General features: G+C 29.0%; 1 protein-coding gene across 6 annotated transcripts in view; it reads left to right on the top strand.

Moving 5' to 3' along the window:
- Positions 1–213: 213 nt before the first annotated feature.
- LOC129976411 (uncharacterized) overlaps positions 214–22,585 on the top strand; it is a 43,448-nt gene continuing 21,076 nt past the window's right edge. For 4 of the 6 annotated variants that reach the window (XR_008785141.1, XM_056089965.1, XM_056089961.1 and 1 more), the window contains exons 1-3: positions 214–367; positions 1,809–1,908; positions 17,019–21,210. Coding sequence is in view for 5 of the 6 variants with exons in the window: in XM_056089965.1 (XP_055945940.1) it covers positions 1,889–1,908; positions 17,019–21,210 (4,212 nt within the window). In the remaining variant the exon portion in view is untranslated. The other 2 variants (XM_056089964.1, XM_056089962.1) reach the window with 2 other exon arrangements.

The following is a 22,585-nucleotide window of genomic DNA, read 5'->3' as shown; positions in this document are numbered from 1 at the left end:
ACTTCTTAATTTATCACATCTAATAACGCAGTTGGCTCGGAGCCAAAAACCGGTTGTTATCTTGTTATTCCAGACTATTGAGGTCAAATACTAGACGGAAATACTGGCAAAATTTTGTCTCGACCAATAGTAGTTCAGTATCGATCCTTTTCGACTAGTCATGTCTAGTCACACATCCATTTGGAAATTTGTGCAGCTGTAAGTGGAATGACGTCACACATATAAAAACGAACTGGCGCCCGTTTGGAGAAAGAGTTCTTTGTTGGCTGCTGCGGATGATGGTTCTGTGCGGACTAACTTATAGAGAGATATTTAAAAAAAATTGTGAAAAGTGAATAAGAGGTTCATTAACTAAATGTACACCGAGGTATGTACCGACTTCTCATCAAGGGGAATACAATTTACCAATGAAAGTGACCCGTGTCATGCTCAGCAACATCATTGGTGTGAATCGAGGATGCTATTGTGTACATCCGTAACCGTTTCAAGCGCCAATGACCGGTTGAATTCATTGTGAATACCAGTGCTAAGTGCTGGTTTTGCTTTCAGTTTTTGATTGTGTGTGTCATTCCGTTGATCAGTGTCGAATACATGTAATCGTGATCGTAATAAAATATCTATGATATTTCATCGAAGGGAATTTTGGAATTTGCTTGTAGAGGATTCTTAAAGAATTGAATGGAGTATATGTGAGAAATATATCTGTTTAGATTTAGTTCTGCAATCAATTCATTCGAGAAAAGAGACAAATAAAATTCGCGAATACTAGTAAATGGAATAAAGTAATATTTTATTATGAATATTTTAATAAAATGTCTTCTATTTTTATATAAATATTTAACTAAAATGCTAAAAAATGTAGTTGAAAGTCTTGCTGTAATTTCAGTACTAAATTTTATTTTAATAAAACTCGGTGATAATATATTATTAAAATATAATTTTCTGCTAGTTTAGCTACATTTTTTATATGTAAATATAAAATGTCTATATATACAGAAAATAAAACGACATATTTGTAAAATTGTGTTCATTCATTCGTTAATTGTTATAGTATTCGATTGGTTTTTCAAAAGAATAACCTTTCAGTTATATTTTCTCTTCAGATTATTTTTAACTTTAAAAAAAATTAATGTAGTTAATGCTGTTATCTTGTAACTTAATATTATAATCTGATTTTAATTTATGAATTGATACTTATAATAATGTTTCATTTATTTATTAATATTTTATGCCAAGCATTAATTTTTTATTGCAAATTGGTTATTGATATGTTTATTTCATGCTTTGTTTGCTTTTTTTATTTTTGCACTTTGCTTATTTTCAAAGCCATGCATGCAAATCTATGTATATCCAACCATTGTAAAATATCTTTATTGCGATAATTTCCTGTGCAGAATTTAATTAAAAAAATCAAGTGTCACCCATACAGGTTCAAGATTTTTTTTTCCCTTCAAATGCTGATTAACTAAAATAAGTTGTTAGTTTCATAGTAAAACATACCCTGATGTATGTTGTTGCAAATTAATTTGCTACAGATTTTGTGTGTTACTTCTGTAACTTACATTTTTAAAATTGTATATAAAAAATGTATAATTAATCTGAGTTTTCTGTAACTTGGGGCATAATTTTAAGCATAAATTTTATTAGATAAAATCTTAAATCAGTTTAAAATTCCTTTTTTAAAAATCATATATATATGTTCGTCCTTATTTATAAATCCTTTTTATTATATGTTTTTGCATTTTTTGATTTTTATTTCATATGGCCGTTTTTTATACAATCATTATATGTGTATTCTTTTATAACAGAAAAATGTTCATCACATCTCAAGAATTCACTCACAAAATACAATCATTTGGATAAAAACCAAGCAAACAGGACTGTAAAGATGGGGGATTCAGCTGACCTGTAAGTTATTTTAAATTGCTTCAAGATTAGAAATATATTAATCAGGCATGTTAAATTTCTGTTTTTCCCATTCAATTATGTTTTCTTTCTAAAAATTTTTGTTCGTAAGATTTTCATCTTTTGTTTAAAAAATATATTTATAAATTCTCCCTGTTTAATTTTTTAATTTAGTAATATGGAAGATTGAGGTAAAAAACTCATTATTTTCTTTTTTTTTTTTTTTTTTTTTTTTAAATTTTTTTTCTTCAAATTTGTAGTGTTGGCTTCATTAAAATTTATATTCAGGCAGTATTTTCAAATAGTTAGATAAATACAGTTTTTAAATATGAATTTTAGTTTATTAATAATGCATTTCAAAATTGATGCTTTCTTTCTGGTTTGTGAGGGGAGACAAAATAAACATCAATTTTATGTAAAGTCAGCTTTTTGAAAAATGCCAATTTAAAACTTTTTAATGAACAGCAACATGATAATCTATATCGGCTGTCATTTATATTATAAAAGAAAATAATGTTAGATAATTATTTTCATTTCTAATATTCTTAAGTTTTTAAGCTCAATAAGTTCATAAAATTTGAAGGAAGTTTTTAACAAGGGCAGGTTTCTTAAAACTTCTTTTAAACATGGGCATTCAGTAAAAAAGAAATAAATGTCATTAATTAAATGTTTCATTAGATATTAATGATGGTCATCATGAATACTTACTACGTGTTATATAGGAGATAATGTAAGCATGTGAATTTCAAATCCTTTCTATAGTAATTATAATTATAGATCTTAAAATTAGTTAATGGGATCAAATTGAAGGCAAGATAATTTTGTTTTTAAAATTATTAATGAGAACAATTAAATTTCAGATGTTAATTGGTATAACATTTATAAATTATAGAATTATTTAATTTAATCTACTCGTAAAATGTTTGCAAAGATTATATAAAAAGGTAATATCTGTTGTAATTGCTGAGAATAAATGTATCTAGTTTTAAAGTAGTTTTATTTTTGCTTTGTTGTTGCTCCCCTTTCCCATTTTGTTTATTAACATGCCTAATTAATGGTGAAAGGTCAAGAAGTGGCAGTTTCGCCTTAGTATGTAAAACTTGACATATTTTTCTCTTATTCTTCTGCAATGAATGCTGTTGATTCACATTAAGTTTGAGCTGTTTAATTTCTTACTTTAATCAGTATAAATGCATTTAATAATTATGACACTGTACCATGTACATACATTTATTTATTTTTTTAAATCCTTTTTCTTGCTTTTTGCTTCAAATTTTTTTAAAGCAGCTAGTAATTTTTCTTGCATGAAATTGCTAATCTTAATTAAATTCAACTTCTAATTTAACCCTCTAAGGAGCTTAACAGTCTTTTTCTGTTATTTATATTCAATTTCAAAGTCATCTGTATTTGTTTTATTTTGTGAAGTATTTTTCATATTTAAAAAAAATTCATATGCGAATCTAAAGGTGATTATTAATTCGTATAAGTAGTTCAGTCATCAAACCTACTTTATTTCACCATTTCATTTCGATCCTCTGAACAGCAATAGATTGTTTAGAAGGTTGAAATGATAAGAAATGTTTTTGCAAACAAACTGCATGTATTTTATGAATTATACCTAGCGAAAATAAAGTCAGCAAACCTGTATTAGATCAACCAGGTTGTAAGACATACCTGTTGCAATAGAACTTGCCAAACTCGAAGGGTTTTTGAATTTTCTATTAAGATAAGGTTTGAAATATATATGTCATGTTCTTGCTCATTCAGAATCAAGTTTTAAAGAAATGTTTATCGGTTAAATAAGTTCTCATATCTTTGAAAGTTTTATTACACATTTATATTCAATATCCGATATACTATTTCTCAAATTTTTCAATTATTTGGAATCTTATTTGTTAAATTACTTATTTAGCCATACTGGAGAATCGGGTACATAAAAGCAAACGGTATCTCTCTAAATTTTTTAAGGCAATCAGTTGCCAAAGGTATTAATTTTCTTTAAAAAAATTTTTAATACATTAATTAGCTTGGCAAGTTTTAAGAGGTTTAGAATTTTTTGTCTTGCCAAGAAACCTGGTATATTGTTCTCCTATTTTATACTATATATATTTATTATATATGGCAAATTTTTAAATAATAAAAATAATGCTGTTTCTGGCAGAAAAATTGTAATTTTTTTTTTTTTTTTTTTAATACTTTAAATTTATAGACCTAATATCTCTTAAAAGTGGACTACAACGAAACTTCGCATTATTTTGAAAAATCTTTTTGTTTCCAAATGAATGATATGTGGTTTGAATGATATTCTTTGTTTTGACCTGTCGTGCAGTGGTGACTCTATTATGTTACATATCTAATTTAAAGAATTCATTATTATGGAAATGTTTCAATTTTTTTTTTTTTTATTGTGGAAGTTAATCTATGACTTATGAAAATTGTTAGTATTTTCCTGATTACTTATATTTTAGTGAAGAAGATAAAAATAAATAGTTATTTATTATCAATAGTCCAAACTTAAAGTGCACAATTTTTTTAATGTTTAGTTTTTTAAACCGAAATCTGTACGGCATTGAAAACTTTTTGAGAAAGAGTAGCATTACTGTATTATATTGTACAAGAGTGCTGTATTACAATGTAGAGGTCGAACCAGAAACTCAAAATTTCCATTTGTACTTACATTTTCTGTAGTTTGAGATTTCTCTGTAGTAATTTACTAATTTTTATAGTAGTTAAAAGGAATAGTTATATCAAAAGTTTAAAAAGTATTGCAATATGATTTCTTAATTTTCATTTTGTTTTAATTATATATATGCATGGCAATTTTTAGAGAAAAAAAATTAACAAATTATCTGCTTGAAAATCTGTTTTTCTTTTTGAGAAACCAGAAAAAAGAATGCAATTTTTTAAAGTCTTTTGCTATTATGTGAACAACATTTCCTTGAAAAGTTAAATCTTTATTTGATGCTACATGTAACTAATAAGATCATAATGAGAAATGACAGATATTTACTGAATAGTTTGATTAATTTTGTCAGTGAGATTCTCGACAGATTCATAGCTTATCTTCAAGTGTATATGTGTGCCTCAAAATTGTGACTGAATCTTAATTAAAATTTATTCTAATCAACTGACCATTTGTGCTGTCTAGCATAAGTACCATTTTTGGAACAAAATAATCAAAGCAATTTCTTTTGTTTATACTTGATTAGGCAATGTCCTTTGAGGCATATTTTTATGATTTAGATATATTCATCAAATTTATCTCTTACTAATAAATTTATATTTATTTCTATTAGTCAACTAAAAAAAAATTAAATTAAATTCACAAATGTATTTAAAAGCTGATATTTTTCTGTTTTAAATGCATTTCAGTCGGACCATCTGAAATGAAGAAGGGAGAAGAAAAAAAAGTGTCTTTTCCAAATATTTAATTTCTGCAATTTGAGAGGGAGAGTCTATATATAGACTCTCCCTCTCAAATTGCAGTAATTGAATATTATATATAGTTATATTTATTGCCTAGAATTAAGTTATGGATGTTACCTATTTCTTTTACAGAACATGAGGTGTAGAATTGTCTTACTTGATAAGTATGCTATTGTCATAATATTTTTGGGATCACATATATTGATAAAATCAGCTGCAATGATTGGTATAGTAAAAGTATGCAATAAGTAATACAAGTTAGTTAAAATAAAACTGTGAATATCGAAACTTTCTTACACTGAATTTTTCTTGATGCAAAAAGTTTCTTTAGAATGTATTGACTAATGCTTATAAATTCCTAATATCTTTTGGTTTAATAAAAACAAAAGCTGTATTTTTATGAAGTTTTTGTATAAAATTCTTATTTATATTCATGAATTTATTCTCCGATTTATTAAATGTAGCTTGATAATGAAAGTGGCAGCACAAGTACTGAAGTCTCATATTATCTCTGGCGGTAAATTCAGATTAATTATCTCTGAGTATAAATTTAATTTTTTTATTTTTTAGATAGAAAAGCTTTTAATGAGCATCAGAGTTGAATCTATATTATTAACAGTGTTTTTGTCAGTTCTTGGAAATTGCAAATTATTCAAATGTCTTGAAATTTGAATTACTTATTATATTTCCCTTTTTTAACTTCTTTCATGAGCATATAGAATTCAGATTTCCATATTCATGCAGTCTCGTTTTTAATTCCGGAATAGATTCTACCCTTTCCCTACAATAATGGATATTCATCTCATTGTGCTTCATATAAAAACATTCTCTGTATGTGTGTGTATATGAAATTTTAAACTCTAATTTAAATCCAAATTAATTCCCAAGGTTTTATCTTAATTTAGCCCATAGTAACTTCATTCTAAAATATTCTCTTATTTCCTGATTGCATTCCACTTTTTCTATTTAATTAATTCAAGAGAAGCTTTGTAAAATGCTTTATTCAGTGGTTCCCATGCTCTGAGTGAAAGGATAAAAATTGCTGATCTAAACAAATTCTGTTTTAAAAAATCCCTGTGTTTCCCTTACTTGTGATTGACATGTGTCAGAAATCCCTATCAGAACCTTAATAGTATTAGCACTGTGAAAAAATATTTTCTCTGTCAATATCTCATGTTATATAAGAAGAGAGATAATTAATTTCTCACTCTTCCCTCTTTTCTCTTGCCTAATCTGTTGCGGTGAGCAGATGTGCTTTGTCCACGCCTCTTGTAAATAAATTATGCCTTCCCAGGATGGATTAAAGCGAATTTAAAAATGCAAAGTCTCTTCACTGCTTGTCGCACCTGCACTCTGCTTCATATAAAATAATGCTTACATTATATATATAATGTGTGTGTGCACACACAATTTTTTTTTTTTCCCTTGCTGTATTAATTTTGAAAGCTTATTATGTTAATTCTTTTACCTCTCCCACCCACCCTTGGTTATTGATCCTGGAGCTAAGTATGACATATGATCTAAAATTATTTCAAGAATTAGAAATAATATTTTTAAAGAAAATTCAAATGCTTCATTTTATACTACCTAGCAATTCATGAGTTTCAGTTAATTTAATAAGCTATTATTTAAATTAACTCTGGTATTTCTATTTAATTTTTTGAATTTGATAGAAAAGTTTGTTTGGTTATTATATGATGTACTTACGATTATTCCTGTTCTAGTTAAGTTTTAAAAATTCATTCATTCATCAGTCCACATTCATGAATGTATGTGGACTGATAAATTTTATATTTTGAATCCCTTGGGTACCAATTTTTGTTGGATAGTGAATTGCATATGAAATTAATTTATTCAAATACTATGGGACGGGGATAAAAATAGCTATTGTTTCAGTTCAATTGCAATTTCATTTTTAAACTGAAGGAATGTGAAATGTCTGCAATCAGTGTGCTTAAGGGAACAATTATGCTGTGCATGAGTAAGTTAGAAAATATTTACATCATAGCATGCTGTGTCATTGATGTTTCAGTCTTATTTATGAACAGAAGTTCCATCTCATGAAATGTTTTAATTTATAAAACAAATTTATTGTTAAGCATGCATTAGCTGACTTGAGATTGTTTAAAGTTTTTTAAATATATTAAGGTTATGAATATTTTTTAAATGATATATTTTCTGTCCATCAAAATTTCCTACTTTTAACCGCATTAAGTAAGCAAGTTGATGTCTGAGGCTGGTCTTTTTATATCCTTGTGATATTAATTAAAACATTCATTTTTAAATATTGTTTCTCCTTGACGAACTATCATTTTAATCTGAATAACTAAATTGTAACTAGAGAATAAGAAATTTCTATATCAAGCATTTAATCTTGCAGTTGCATGAATATTGATCACTTAGCTGTGATGTGTATATTCACCCAATCAATTGCAAACTTTCATATTTTAGCTTTGGAAAAGTTATGATTAATTCAAATGTCTTCAAATAAGAAATTTAAGTGTTTAGTGCAGTTTTCATATGGCTATGTTTGAAAATTATTAACTGAAACCCGACATCATATTGTCATTCATATTGTAAAAAGAGGGGAGAAAAGAAAATTTCAATGTGATAAAAATTTATTTGAAACTTGCAATATAGTTACTATTATCAGAGTTGCCATTGCACCAGGAAAATGCAGGAAATTTAAAAATCACTTATAAAACAAAAAATTTCAAGTTCCTTAGGTGTTTTTTTTTTTATCTTAAAATTTTCAATTACTTTAATTTATCAGAATTGCAAGAAAAAAGACTGTCACTATTACTCCAAAAACTAAATACCATTCTTGGAATCTCATTCTTTTTCTACTCACTTCCCCTTTTTTCTGCATATGTCAGTTCAATTTTCAAGATTGAAAAAAATAATGATATTGGAATAGGAATTACATCTACTTGAATACCTAGTAGAGCTTTTAAAACAGAGCAAAGACCCTTTTTAGTAGTATTTTTTATATTTGTGATGTACAAAACAAAAAAAAAATAATAATAAATTAATCAGATTGTTTACTGTCATGAAAAGTGTTTAAATTTGAAAATCATTTTTAAACACCTCAAAAATGCTTAAATTTCTCAAAATGCAAAGATTCCCCCCCCCCCCCCCCCCCCGGAGACATTGATTGGAAAGGAAGAAAGAATTCAGTGAAAAAATCCAGGAGTTGTACACATGTTGAAGATAATGCTTAGTGTACTTTTTTCTGTATCTTGAAGTATTGGATTATTTATTCCAAAAGAGTGAATTACAAAATGTGCCATGTTTGCTGCAGGCTCGAAAATCGTTTGAACTACTTTTATTTTTAATGTGCTATAAAGAATTTATTTTAATCATACCTAGTAATTTTTTGTTTAACCCATCAGATTTTTAAAAATCGTGCAGATTGTGTCCAATCTAATGAAAAATAAAATTAAGTATGGTGCATAGAGAAATAGATACATCAGAAATGGGAGGAGTTGTTCTTAAAGTACACATGAAAGATAGTATGGTACTTAGCCACTATGTTAATTTTTATTTTAAAAAAATTGTTATGTCTGATAATGAAAATTTAAAAGAAATAAAAAAAAGTTTAAAGAAACCTATATTATTCAAATCATATTGATTTTTTAAGGCTTTTTTTTCTCTCCTCCTTTTGTAATTCTTTTCTACAATGCTTTTGTAAGGATTCCCCCCTCCCCTAGTTTTTCCAGCGAAATCTTTTTCTCAATATATATATTGATTTGTCTGACTGAGTAATATACAGCCTAAACTACTGAAGTTAGGAATGTGAAATTAAGTAGGAAGTTACTTTTTGAATGTTGGAATCTCACTAAGGACGAATTTTGCAAATTTTGAACTTATTAATTTTGGTTGCCTCGGAAAATCTGCATCAATTGTGATCATAATTAAAAGATTTTTGCCCATTCAACTTTCAACTCTAATGTTCTGCTATAGTATTTTGCTGGATATTCTCTTTGAAAAATACTGATCACTTGAAATCAATCTATAAAATCTTGCCCACTCTCCTGAGTTTTTAGAATGGATGAAACAAATTTGTTGTCTGCACATGTGTTGGTAATTATTCATTTACGATAAAGAAACCAGATGCAAAAATTTGTTAGTGGTTAAAAAGAGGGAAAGGGTTTTTAAAGTAGTTGTAAATTTTCCTCCATAGAAAATTAATATTATGGTCTTTATCTTAAATGTTTTCAGCAACCCATATATATATATGCTATAAAGTATTCCATATGAAATATGAAATAAGTTGCCAAAAGCAACAGGAAATGGTAAACTGAAAAGAATACTCGGACATTCCAAGAAAATGTTCATTTTGTTCTAAAAAGAAGAGAAAGAAATTAACAATTTGGTTTTGCATAAGCTGTGGATTTGCAATGTGTTTGTAAAATATATATAGCAATAATTCCATTCAAAATAAGGTGATGTGATATTTTTTACTAATATGTTACTTTTAAAGAATTATTTTTTTCTTGTGAAGTAATTTTACTTCTTGAATAAAATGTTTTGTACTTTTCTCCTTGAAATTAATTTAAAAAAAAAAAGATTGGAAAAGAAATTTCTGGCATTCGAGGAGAAGTTAAAGAATTATCATAAAAAGTTAATGAAACAAAAAAAATAAAAAAAATAATTCTTTGAGTGCAACAACATTAAAAAAGAAAAATAGAGAAAAATCAACTTTTACGAGATGAAGAATCTGAAATTTTCAGTGAGAAGTAATTTCACCTTTTTAAAAAATGAAATTAACTGTAATAATGGTGTTTTTCGTGTTTCTATGTTTATTATTTCTGTTCATATTAATATTTATATTAGCTCATTTTTTTCATAAAAATAAAAGCAAAAGCTGTATGTGTTAGTTCATTCAATTTAATTTATCAATACAAGATAATATTGTAAGATATTTGTCATTTTAACATTAAAATTCGAGTTGAGTATTTTAAAAATTGAGGGTGGGGGAATAGCAATTACTTTTTATGTGCAGAACTTTTAGTTATACTCATTAGGAAATAAAAATCATTAAGACATAGAAGTGGTCTAGTTACATTTTTTTTATTGAACTTAAGTTTAAAATTATTATGATAAAAGTGTATCAGCATTACATGATATTGATTAAATTGTCTTCTGAACGAATGCTTATTCGGTAACTGATTATACTTATTTTGCATAATTAACACAGATATTAGGAATTGGTAGAAGTCTCCCTCTTCAGTCTTCTCACCAGTGTCATTTCTAAATCTATTTTTGTCCAATTTACCAATTATTTGAATCTTTAATGTTTGCAACATATATTCGATTCAGTTTGCTCTAAACTCAAATTTTCATAATATCATTGTATTAATTATTGCCTAAAGATAATGTTGCCAATCTAAAAGTAAGAGATGAGACTAGAGTCATCCTGTAGAGTAAGTTGCAACCATTTGTTAGAATTCCCATATCGTATTAGAATATTTTTGATTAAAATCTGAAAATTATTTTTTTTTGTCAAAAATAAAATTTTTAAAAAAAATTTAAATTTAAAAAATATTTTAAAAAGTATATACATAAAAACTACAATTTATTATAAGAGAACTTTTGTAAAAATAATTAAGTTTATTTACCCATGTTTGCTTAATTTTTTCCCCCCAAGAGGCTTAAGCATTTTAATGCATGCCCATAAAATTTTATTATTTTAAAGGCTGTATCTTGCTGAAAAGAATGCAATATTATATGAAAAACAATCTGTTGATTTGCTTCTTTATTCCAAAGCACAAATCTTTACTGCATGTTCAAAACGTGCAAAGATCTGAATAATAGTTTTCTGAAAAAAAACTAAAAAATGAATGTAAAGAACAGTTTTGATTCATTTTAATGAAGAATATTTTCATGATTTTCATTCTAATGTTTTGAAGTTTCCGAGTTTTAAGGAGTCATTAAAATAATTATTTTATCACATGACAATGCAACTGTGAAAGTAGATTTAGTATCAATAAGGATATGTTTGTAGAAACTGATTTTTTTTTTTTTTTTTTTTTTTTTTTTTTTTCAATTGGTCTAAAAACTCCTTTTTAGACCAATTCTGCAAAAAATTCTTTAATTGGTCGCCTAAGAGTTTAAGTCAGCATAAACTTTTATGGAGAAATTGTAAATGTTTGAATATTAAAAAATTTGCTACAGCATACACAATTAGCATATATAGGTTATTATGAAGCTTTAGAAGAGCAGAGTTCAGGGAAATAAAAAGAGAAAGAATTCAACAAACACAAAACTAAAATTAAATTGTTGTCCAATTTTTAAAAAAAGAAACTGATGACTGAGAAATATGTAAAAGTTACAAAAATTGATGCTCAGATGTATGAATTGGTATAAAAAAAGTATTCTTAGTTAGTTTTTTTTTAGTAAGCTTTTTGTTAAGTAAACTTTAAAGGTTTTATATCAGAATCGTAAGAATGTTGCTTTGTGTTTCATTTTTGCCCAACCCTTTAATCTTGATTTACTTTAAATTAGAGAGCTTGATCAAGATCTTTTATTCCCTTATCATATGAATTTGTCTTGTACAATTTTAGGCAATAACTAGCATGCCAGTGCAATTAGTGTGTTTCCTGTTGTACTGGATGAGGATTTTTTCCCCCACAGATTTGAATGGTAACCCTGATTATTCAGCCCTCCCTATTTGAAATCTATTTCATTGGGATATATATTTATACAGAGAAAGAGAAGTAATCCCATGTTACTCGCATTACCATTTTACGTTCACATTTCAAAACTAATTACTCTATGTATGAAAAGAAATATATATTTTATCTTAAATTTCTTTATAGGTATTTGGGGTGTATTAAAAAATTAGGGATGTGTATAATTTAAATTTAATTTAAACAGATGTTATCCAGTCCCTTATTGGCCCTGAAATTGACATTACAAAAAAAAGAAAAAAAGAAATTGTTGATTAATGTAATCTTAGAATTTCCTCTCTTTCAGCACAAAAGAATTAAGAATTTTCTATTCAATGAATACTGCCAGGTCATGATATACACACATTTTTTTTACTAATTATCTATGTTAATTAACATTTTGAGTGTAACTCACATGTTTTGTAAATGTTATATATCCCACTTTAGTCTTTGAAATGAAACATTTTATTTTGTAGATTTAGTAAAATATTATTAAATTTAGAGAATAGATATGCTATCTGCTAATAAGTATTTGGACAGCTATACAAATGAGGATACCTGTGGTTCTGATTTACATCACGTCTTTTGTACTTAAATATTGTGTAAGTAACAGCTTTGGCATTTGTTGCAGGCAAGATACCACAAAATTCATACCTGTTTGACTTCAAGAAAGGCATAATTGCCAAATATCATAGAAATGGAAAATTCTTAAGGGACATGTCTGGTGAGTTAAACACTCTAAAATTGATAGTGGCTTTTGTGCTTAAGAAGTGGAAGGTGAGTAATGATTGTTGGAATGTGTTTCAATTTGACAGACCCATGAAACTAAGAGATAAAGGCCGGTGAGTGCTGTATGAAGAAAATCGAAAGAAACGTACCAAACCGATGGCCCACATACTCCAGAAGTTCCAACAAACATCCACGATTGTTGTTTTGATAAATACCATCCTGAAGGAAGCACATTTGCTTGATTTCCGTGGTTACGCTGTCATTCATAAGCCTTTGATTACAAAATCCAACCGTGCTGTTCGTTTGAGATTGTGCAAGGCATGTCAAAAATGGACCACAGATGAATGGAAATAGGTTTTCTGGAGTGGTGAATCAAGGTTCAATCTCTGCCAGTTAAATGGCAGAGCCTGGGTTTGACAATGTGTGGAGAACACCTTTTAGCAGAATGCATTATGCCTGCAGTAAAGTTTGGTGGAGGCGGAATTATGGTCTGGGTATGTTTCATGTGGTATGGGCAGGGATTCTTTAATCTGAATTCATGGTAAACTCAACACTGTCTCCAACTCCACTATTCTAGACAACATTGTGCTTCTTACGCTGTGGCAATTTTACAGGTTGAATCATCATTATTTTCATGATGACAATGCCACTTGTCATTTGGATTGGTCCACCAATGATTGGTATGATAATGGGATGAACCGACTGAACTGGCTTATCCAGAGTCGAGACTTGAATCTTATAGAAAACCTTTGGGATGATTTGTATCGCAGAATTAAGAGGTGCAGCAGCCATTCAAAATTGGTGAAAGAACTTGCATGTCTTCTCCAAGCCAAGTGGAAGAAAATTTCACTGTTCATCATCGAAACATTTGTGGAAAACATGCCCTCGAGGATTAAATCTGTAATCCTTCATGTAAGGTGGCGGCTCTACTATTGAATTTGAATAAACTGTGTTTATCTCTTTTATCATAGGTGTACAATTACTTGTTTTTAGACAGTTTATATACTAATTCTGTATTTTAACAAATTAATTAAATAAAATCAATAAAAAAAACTGGATAAAGCCAATGAGAATTACATTTTACATATATTTTAAAATGCAATGATTTTATGAACCAAATTCTGATACAAAAGTTAAAAAACTTAAGTTAATGAGAATTGGAGATTTTAATATTTGAATGAACATGATTCGAGGATGAAATATATTATTTTCCTTTTAAGGCCTTAACTAATGTTTACCTTTAAGTGCATTACTAGTGTTTAAATTACATCATAGTTATTTCAAATTCTCCATTGATGAATTTGATAATTTTTCCTGAATACAGTTACCATTATATTCAATTTCATGTCAATCATATCATTTAATGCATGCTGATGATTGAAGAGAGATTTTGCTATCAAGCATTATCTATAATTTATTGGATTTAAAAAAAAAAATTAAGTTCAATTCAGTGATTCTCCTTGATGGCTTGTAATAATTGTGCCAAACATGTTGTGTAATATGTGCTAAATTTCTTTCATGAATATTTGCTTCAGTGATTTCCTGGATATATTTTGGCAGCTTGAATAAATTATGCAACATTAACTACTAAATGTTTGTTTTTTCAGTTGATCAAATAATTGCCTGTTCAAACTTCCTATAATCCTATGAACTGAACCTTTTCTATAAAATAGTCTATTATGCTATTTATAGAATATTTTTCCTCCAGAATATTCAGTGTTCCAGTAACAGATCTGTTCTTAAAATTGGGATGACGGATTATTTAATCAGATTTCGAATGGTGTACTTATTTCTTGAGATATTATCTAATAAATGTGAAATATGGCATATTACTGCTTTTTTTTAATAGTTAAGGAAGTCGGACACTAATGCAACAGGATGATTGAATGCAGATAATATATTGCTTCAGTAAAAATATTTACCTTATTTTGTTGCCAATGTGTAACTTTGGATTTCATCTTGAAAGATGTATTGTTTTCAAAGAAATCTACTTGAATCATACTTAACTCTTTGAGGTATGTTTGATAATTGATACTTATTTTTATACAAATTGTTTTGCTGGCATTTAATGTAGCAAAATTGTGGCACTAAGTCTGCTAGATACAAGTGTAACTCGAAATAAAATTCAATTCTTTCACCTTAAATAGCTAATGACTTGGGTCTCTCTTCAGATTTTATCAATTTACATTTGTTTCATCTGTATTTGCCAAGGTATGCGTCTTCTGAAAACTTGCTATTATTGTATGTTTGACGTGAATACGTAGGAATGTTATCATAATATTGATGCAGTGCATTGACAGCATTAATAAAATTCTCATAATATGCATATGAGCAAATGTGAGGCAATTTGCTGCTTAACCCTTAAATATATAATGTTGTAAATAAGCATTGTTTGTGTAAAACTTATATCTCTTTATGTAGCAACCATTGCATGATGGTTTTTTCTTTCTTTTTTTAATTTTATACCTAAACTATTTTATCTTTTCTGAATGCAACTAGAATCTTTGACAGTTTATTTCTTTATCTGCTGACAATTTTCCTTGTTGGCACACCATCCGCGTACAATTTCATTCCAACAAGTGTTATGAATTATGATTATTTCTATTAAAAGTAATAAAAACACAAGGAAGATTGTTTTTAGATAGAAACAAGGTAGATTAGCTTTTTTTTAAAATTCCTATATTGATAAATTTATGCTTGAAGAATGTAGCTTTTTTTGTGATGTAAAAATACATCAGTATACAAAATCAGTTCTACATAAGTTTTCTTACTCTAGAGGGTCGTCTCATCCTTTGCCAATTTTGGATTTATGAAAAGACTTACGGCATTGGTTACGGCCTATATTTTCACAGAGTGAGGTGAAAATTCCACTGTATAAGAATACTTGCACAGTTATGTAACAGATGCAATGTTTCTTCATATTTAAATGCTAAAAATAGTTTTCATGAAAAGTTCTTATGTGTGTTTTTGAATTTTCCTATTAACTATATCCATTTCCTGGATGATTTCAATTTTTATTTGTTGAAAATAAAAATTCATGAATTTAAGGGTTAAGAGTACATATTGGTGAAAGAATGTGTTTATGGTACCAAGACTATTAAAATTTGTGAAATGAAAACCTTTGTTTCTTAAATAATTCTAGCAAAGAATATGAACAAAAGCTGTGAAGTGATTAAAACAGTTATTTAAGAATATTAATGAGAATTATTTATATAAATAGGGAGAGAGAGAAAAGGGGGGGGGCAAAAAACACTGCTTTATTATTATTTTTTTAAGTGCTGATTTCTGAATTATCTTATGATTGCCAGGAAAATGCCAATAAGTTGTTTATTTATGTCATACATACCATTACGCATAATGACAAATGTTTGGGGAAAATTTTGAATAAAATATTTAAGTACTTTTTAGAAACAAAAATTAAATTGTACATATATAAGCATTTTGTTATAATTTTGCAGTTTTTATATAATCAATCTGTGAATTTTAAAAACTAACTACTCTTGTATTCTTCTATAAAAAGGTACTTGGTTTTTCATAAATCTCTGTAATGTGCATATAATGTCAAGTGTCTATCTTATTTACTGATTACTTGTATTTTATAAATGGCAAAATGTTTTTTTTCCCCCTGTCTAAATTAGAATTACTGATATAATTAAAAAAAAATATTTTTACCTTTTTTTTTTTCTTTTCATCTTTATTAAGTTTCTAAATCTCAATAAGAAATCTGTACAAATATTATGAGACTGTATAAATACATTTTTGTAGTAGTTGAAGGGGACTGTTATAGCCTCAAGAGATAAGTGTCTACTTTATTTATAGTTATCTTTTTGCATTGGCACCTATTTTATGATCTGATGCTTCTATGGAATAGTTTTGAAGTAATTCATATTTCAATATTTTTATAAATGTGATTTAGCTACTAATTTGTGGAAAATAAACTTGATAACATTTTGTTAACTTTGTTTTTTAGCTTGAATTAAAAAGCATTAAACTCAGAGATAGCTTAAGAATTGTCAAAAAACTCACATAAGATTTTTAAAAAGTAAGGAAATATACCAACAAAAAAAAAAACATACTATCATACTTTTAATATGCTAAATATTTATAATTTGACTAAATTTTTAAAAGTTGCTAGAGAAATAATTTTCAGAAATTGAATTAGACATCCTAAGAATGTATTATCAAAAATAGAAAAGAAATATATTGTTAATGAATTATGTATTTATAGAATCTTGTTATCTGTATGTGAAAAAATTGTTTCCATTTTTTTTCTCTTCTGTATTTTAGGTCCACAAAATGTGGCAGGTCATGTTTCGTGCAACTCCAGAGACTTACTGAAGAAGAAATTGCAAAGTATACAACTGCAGGTGGTGTTGATACCACTGAAGGTAATCTAAACAGTCTGCAGTGCAGTATTCCGACAAAACACAATTTGCGTGATGTTTCGCGTGTTAAAAGTGAAATGTTTGATAGCTATAAAAAGTCTAGAGAGAAATTTCTCAACAGGAGATCACGTCAATCTTCAACAGAAATGACAGATTTCAGTGCCTTTTCTGGTGACGAATTTAGCGAACCTTCTGAAGAAGAATATAGAAGTTCACGAGTTCATAAGAGAAAGAGGTTAGCTTATGAAGATGATCTGGAATGGAGTCCAAACACAGATGGCAAGTACAATTTAACTGAAAAACGTCCTATAACAAGACCTCGGAAAATAGGCTTGAGAGTAAATACAAGAAGAAAGAGGATTGAAAGCAACTCGAGCAGTTCAAGTGATGATGACTCTTTCTATTATCAACAAGGTGAATATCAGACTAAATCAAGTACTGAAAAGACATTAACTTCTAATGGGGATATCCTTCTGAATAAGACTATTATCACTCCAATTTCATCCTTGAAAAAAAAAGCATCAGATTCATCTAATAGTAAAAAAAGTGCTTCTAAAATCTCCAGAGATTCTTCTCCTTTAATAGATACTGATTTACTTTCAAAAATAATGCATGAAATGTCCGATTACAACATGAAAAATAGCAAGCCAGGCAATAAATCTAATGAAAATGAAGGAATTGAAAAATCCAATATTGATAATTCTAACACAGAAATTAGCCATTACCCTCCAGTGAAAAAGAGGCAGTCTCATTTGTTTAAAATTACTGATGAGGATGTAACTCCTCGTCTCACTTCTGTGCAGCAAATTGTAAGGAAAATGGTTAATCATGTTTGCTCGAGTGAAAGGCGGCGATTACTTGCTGTCTCGGGTGGGAGTAGGAAAAAAATATGTAAATGGTGTGATGTACCGATTTCACCGATTATTATTAGTAATAATAATGTTGACAGTGATCTGTGTACAAAATGTAGAAGTGTGAGCAAAGATAGTAAAATATCAAATAAAAATCCCAATAAAACGAAAATTCTTGGTGGTGAAATCAATCCAAAAACGAAGAGTGGCAATAAAATAAAAAATAAATTGTTAAAAAAATTGCCTAAGTATGATCAACAACGATTGGCATACAGTGGCCAAGCAGATAAATCATCAGTTAGTAAAGGTTACAATCATTGTAAGAGCTTTGTCACTCCTAAAGACTTAGATTCATCTACAGTAGCTGAGAAAACTGCAGTTATTAAAAGTTCTGAAAAGGTAAAATTGAAAAAGAAAAAAGATTCTTTTAAAAAGAACACAAAAGATTCTGTGAATCCACCCCTTAAGTCCAAATTAAATAAAAAGAAGAAGAAACTTCTCACAACATCAGAAAAAAACCCTGATGAATCAAGATTAAAACTAAAAAACTTAGTCTCTTCAGCAATAAACAAAGCTGTTGGTGAAAAAAAGCAAAAGCAAGTATCTGTAACAAATGTTGAAAAGGGTTTATTTTTAATGACTTTCCCTGAACCACATCAGGAGCTTGAGATTCCTCCCAACGAGATTAATGCTCCTTCTGTTAGTGATAAAAATATTGAAAAAAATGCTTCTGGTGTAACCTCTCAGAATCAGGCAGATTTACTACAGAATAAACTGAAGCAGCCTGTGACTAATAATGTGCAGTATGGCAATTACCTCTTGCCTCCAGTTCCTACAGTAGTTGTTGCTAATTATGCTGCTACTGATGCCAAAAGCGGTGATTATTATTTATCTAGTGTGTACTACCAAAATGAAATGACACGATCTAAAAATGCTCCCCTGAAAAGTGAAAGTATCATGACTGTCACAACTGCAGGAAGTCTTCCAAGTATGCCATCACTTGATCAATTGTCTACTGTTTCTCCATCTCCTACATTTCGTTTCCCAGGAGCAAGCCATCTTCATTCTTTACCGGTTACAGATTTTAGCTTACCTCCTAATATAAACACCTCTAATATTTTCCCACCAGCATGCCATCTTAATTCTTTACCTAAAACAGATTTCAGCTTAGCTCCTAGTATAAACACTTCAAGCTGTGTTTTGCTTCAGCCACATGTTATTTCAACTACAACTATTCCTATTTATTCATCTCAAGATAATGTGAATGATTTTAGAATTACTTCTGAAGTTCCATCTACTTCATATCAAACTTCAATAGAATCAGAAATTTCATCGATACTTAACAACCCTGAGATACAAATTCAGAATTTGCAACCTAAAGATTCTGATAGTGATTTTAATTTATTTGACAACCAAGAACTAGACTTGGCTGATCCATATGAAGACAATTCTAACTTGACTACTGAAAATTGCACTGAGGATCTCGGTGCAATAATAAATGATTCTGTTAATGAAAATCTTAATACTGCAAGCTTTGATGATAATTCGCTTAATTCTGAAATGCCAGCTAAGCAGACTGATAGTAATGAGAGCATCGAAACAGATAACAAAGTGCCTGAACAGAATACAGATTTTAGTCAAAGTTCAGCTGTTGATGGAAATAGTTCAGAAGGAAGCTTCTTTTATCAGTCGGAATCTGAAAATCTTTCTTCAGAGGCCTCGTTAGAAGACTGCTTTGCTGAGTTGGATGCCTTATGTATTTTAGGTCTTATAGATATAGAGAAAAATCCAAAATGGACTTTAAAACGAAAAATTGATTTTAATAAAAGTAAATTGGAAAAGGTCAAAAGTGTAGAAACACAAGACAGTGCTACGCAAGCAAAATTGAGATATCTAGAATCACATGGACGTACTTTGCAGATTGCTAATTTACTTTTAAACAAGTTTGGAACATTTACCAAACTTTCAGACACCATACTAAGAAAACAAAAGCTTCTTCAAATAAAGAAAGAAAAAGGTTTAGAGCTTGAGGAAGCAAGGTCTTCTTGTCAATTTGCAAACAGTGCACCACCTCCCCCAATACTTCAAAACGAATCAATTCCGACAACAGAGAAGATGCCTTCGGCTATGGAATTGAAAATAGAAAATGCCCAGTCATGTGATTTTGCATCTCGATTAGCAGAGCCAATTAACCATATTGAGAAGATACAGACTCAGATTCAGTCTATACAAGGAAATTCCTCAGTGACAATTGACCCTGGTCAGTTAGGGCTTGTACATCATTTTCCAGCCCCTGATATGCCTGTTGCTTCCAATGCTACACTTTCTATTGCACCAAGAACTGAAATTATGAGTGAATTCCGAGAAACTCCATCACGTGGCAGTGGACCTAGAACACCTGCCCGACCAGAAAGTGCTATGTCTCAAAATGATGATGGTGTCATGACACCTCAACAGATAAAAAAAGAACAATTTGAAACCAATAGTTCTCCATTATCCCAGTGTGCCTTTTCTCAAAATGCTACTCCTTCACCTCAGATACCTACATCAACACCAAATACATCACAGATTGCTCCGGTTAGTAGTCTGGCTTTAGTTTCTGTAAGTAACCAGTTAGTAAATGCACTTGGGAATCAACGGCATCGTGCTATAGCACCTGCTCTATCTATAAATAACAACTCCCAGATTCAGAAGATGGTGCAGCAGCATACTGTAACATCTGCTGTATCTATTAGCAGTAATAACTTGCAGATTCAGAAGGTGATGCAGATGCACCAAGGACAAGTTGGACCACCTAATGTTACTGTTCCATTTCCTACTGGAAATCAAAATTTTGCTAAAGTTGTGGTGAATAAACCTCCAGCACCCTCCAGTATTATGCCTAACCTAAATACTAATCCTTCTACTGCAAATGTCATTGTAAGAGGTAATTATATGAATGTCCAACCAGTTAATGTACCAGGAACAACTGGTGGACAGCTATTTCAGAGGTTTGTCCAGTCTTCAGTTCCAGCCATAAACAGTAACATGAACTCATATACTTATAAACAAACTATGAATTCTGGTGGTACAATGCTAGTGAACAGTATTGGACAGAATTATGCCTTAGCCAATTCTCAAGTCTTGAATCAACAACAGGTGTCTCGTGTTTATAACACTGGCAATGTTCAGCAGCCTGTACAGGTTTCAAATTCAGTCAATCAAGCATCTCCAAATGCAACATATCTTATGCCAAATAGTAAGGTGAGTAAAATTTTGATTTTGAAAAGAATGGATTTTTAGTGTGTGCATGATAAATTCTGATTATTTAAAATTGCTGTTGAAAGTGCATGTTCAGTTGTTGCTTTGTTATCTTATTTCCCTTTACATGTATATATTTGTCTGTATATATGTGATCAAAAGCTTCAGGGCACTTTTGGATTTCACATTTTTTGAAATATGGTACTGTAAAAATTTGCTTATTTTGCATTTTACAGTGAAAATTTGTCATTAGGCCAATTAGAAAACTGACCAAAAATTAATGAAGTGAAAGAGATTTTGATTATTTCAAAGATAGTAATAATGATATGCTGCTTTTAAATGGTGATATTTGAGTGCAATACTCATTCTTATAAATGCAGCATACCTGTATAAATAAGGAAAACTGCAAAACCCTCTTCCACAATCTTCGTTTGATTCAATGCTGATGGTAGTGAAAGAATTTTTAGCATGATAAGAGAAAACTAACTGAATGGAGTCTCATTCCAGTGTAAATACAAAGACACTGGAGTCATTTCTCATAACAAATTGAATATGGGAGTTTGTTATTATTATGTTGAATTGAGCACTGATAACTTAAAAAACAAAAGTATGTGCTACTCAGTGAAAAGAAATTGCAAATGTCTAACAAATAGTGCTAATATGTTTGATCAAATTATATTGCAATTTTTTAAATAATATTATTTAACTTATATATTTAATCAATATTAAATGGCTATTAAATAATAGTAAATAATATTTAAAAACATATTTTTTATTAAAATTCTTCAGGAAATATCTGAATGAATGATGGAACCTAGTAATCAAAGATATCAATTAAAAGTTATGGAATTTTATCAATTTGGAAAAGTCAGGGATATTCATAAAAAATATCTTAAAAAAAAATCCAAGAGAAATTGCTGTGAGAGCATTTCATACCAAATATCAATATGATCAGCAATTATCTGCATCTGAAATCTAGTGTTGCCAAAACAATCTTAGCTACAGCAATCTAAGCCTGCTTTCTTTCTGCTGATTTTTCAAAGAAGGAAATGGTTAATAAATTTTATCTGACCTGCTCTTGCTACTTTGCAATAGTGCTATATCATTGTTAAAAATGATAAGAATACTCACATGGTAACAGTTATGTTGAGAAAAAATATTCGATCAATAAAGAAAGTCTGTTAGAATATGAAAGAAGAATCCTGTCAGAATATGAAAGAAGAATCCTGTCAGAATATGAAAGAAGAATCATTCATTGTAAAGAGAATAGCAGCATTTAAGCAAATGGTGGAATAAGTAATGATGAAGTGTCAAAACAATTGATTTTGGCTGCAAGGAATTCACAAACAGATATGAAGAATATATAGAAATAAAAGGA

The sequence above is a fragment of the Argiope bruennichi genome, chromosome 7 (genome assembly GCF_947563725.1).
Source record: "Argiope bruennichi chromosome 7, qqArgBrue1.1, whole genome shotgun sequence".
Taxonomy (NCBI): Eukaryota; Metazoa; Arthropoda; class Arachnida; order Araneae; family Araneidae; genus Argiope; species Argiope bruennichi.
Note: the sequence above shows the minus strand (reverse complement) of the source record. Positions and strands in the feature narration are given on the sequence as shown.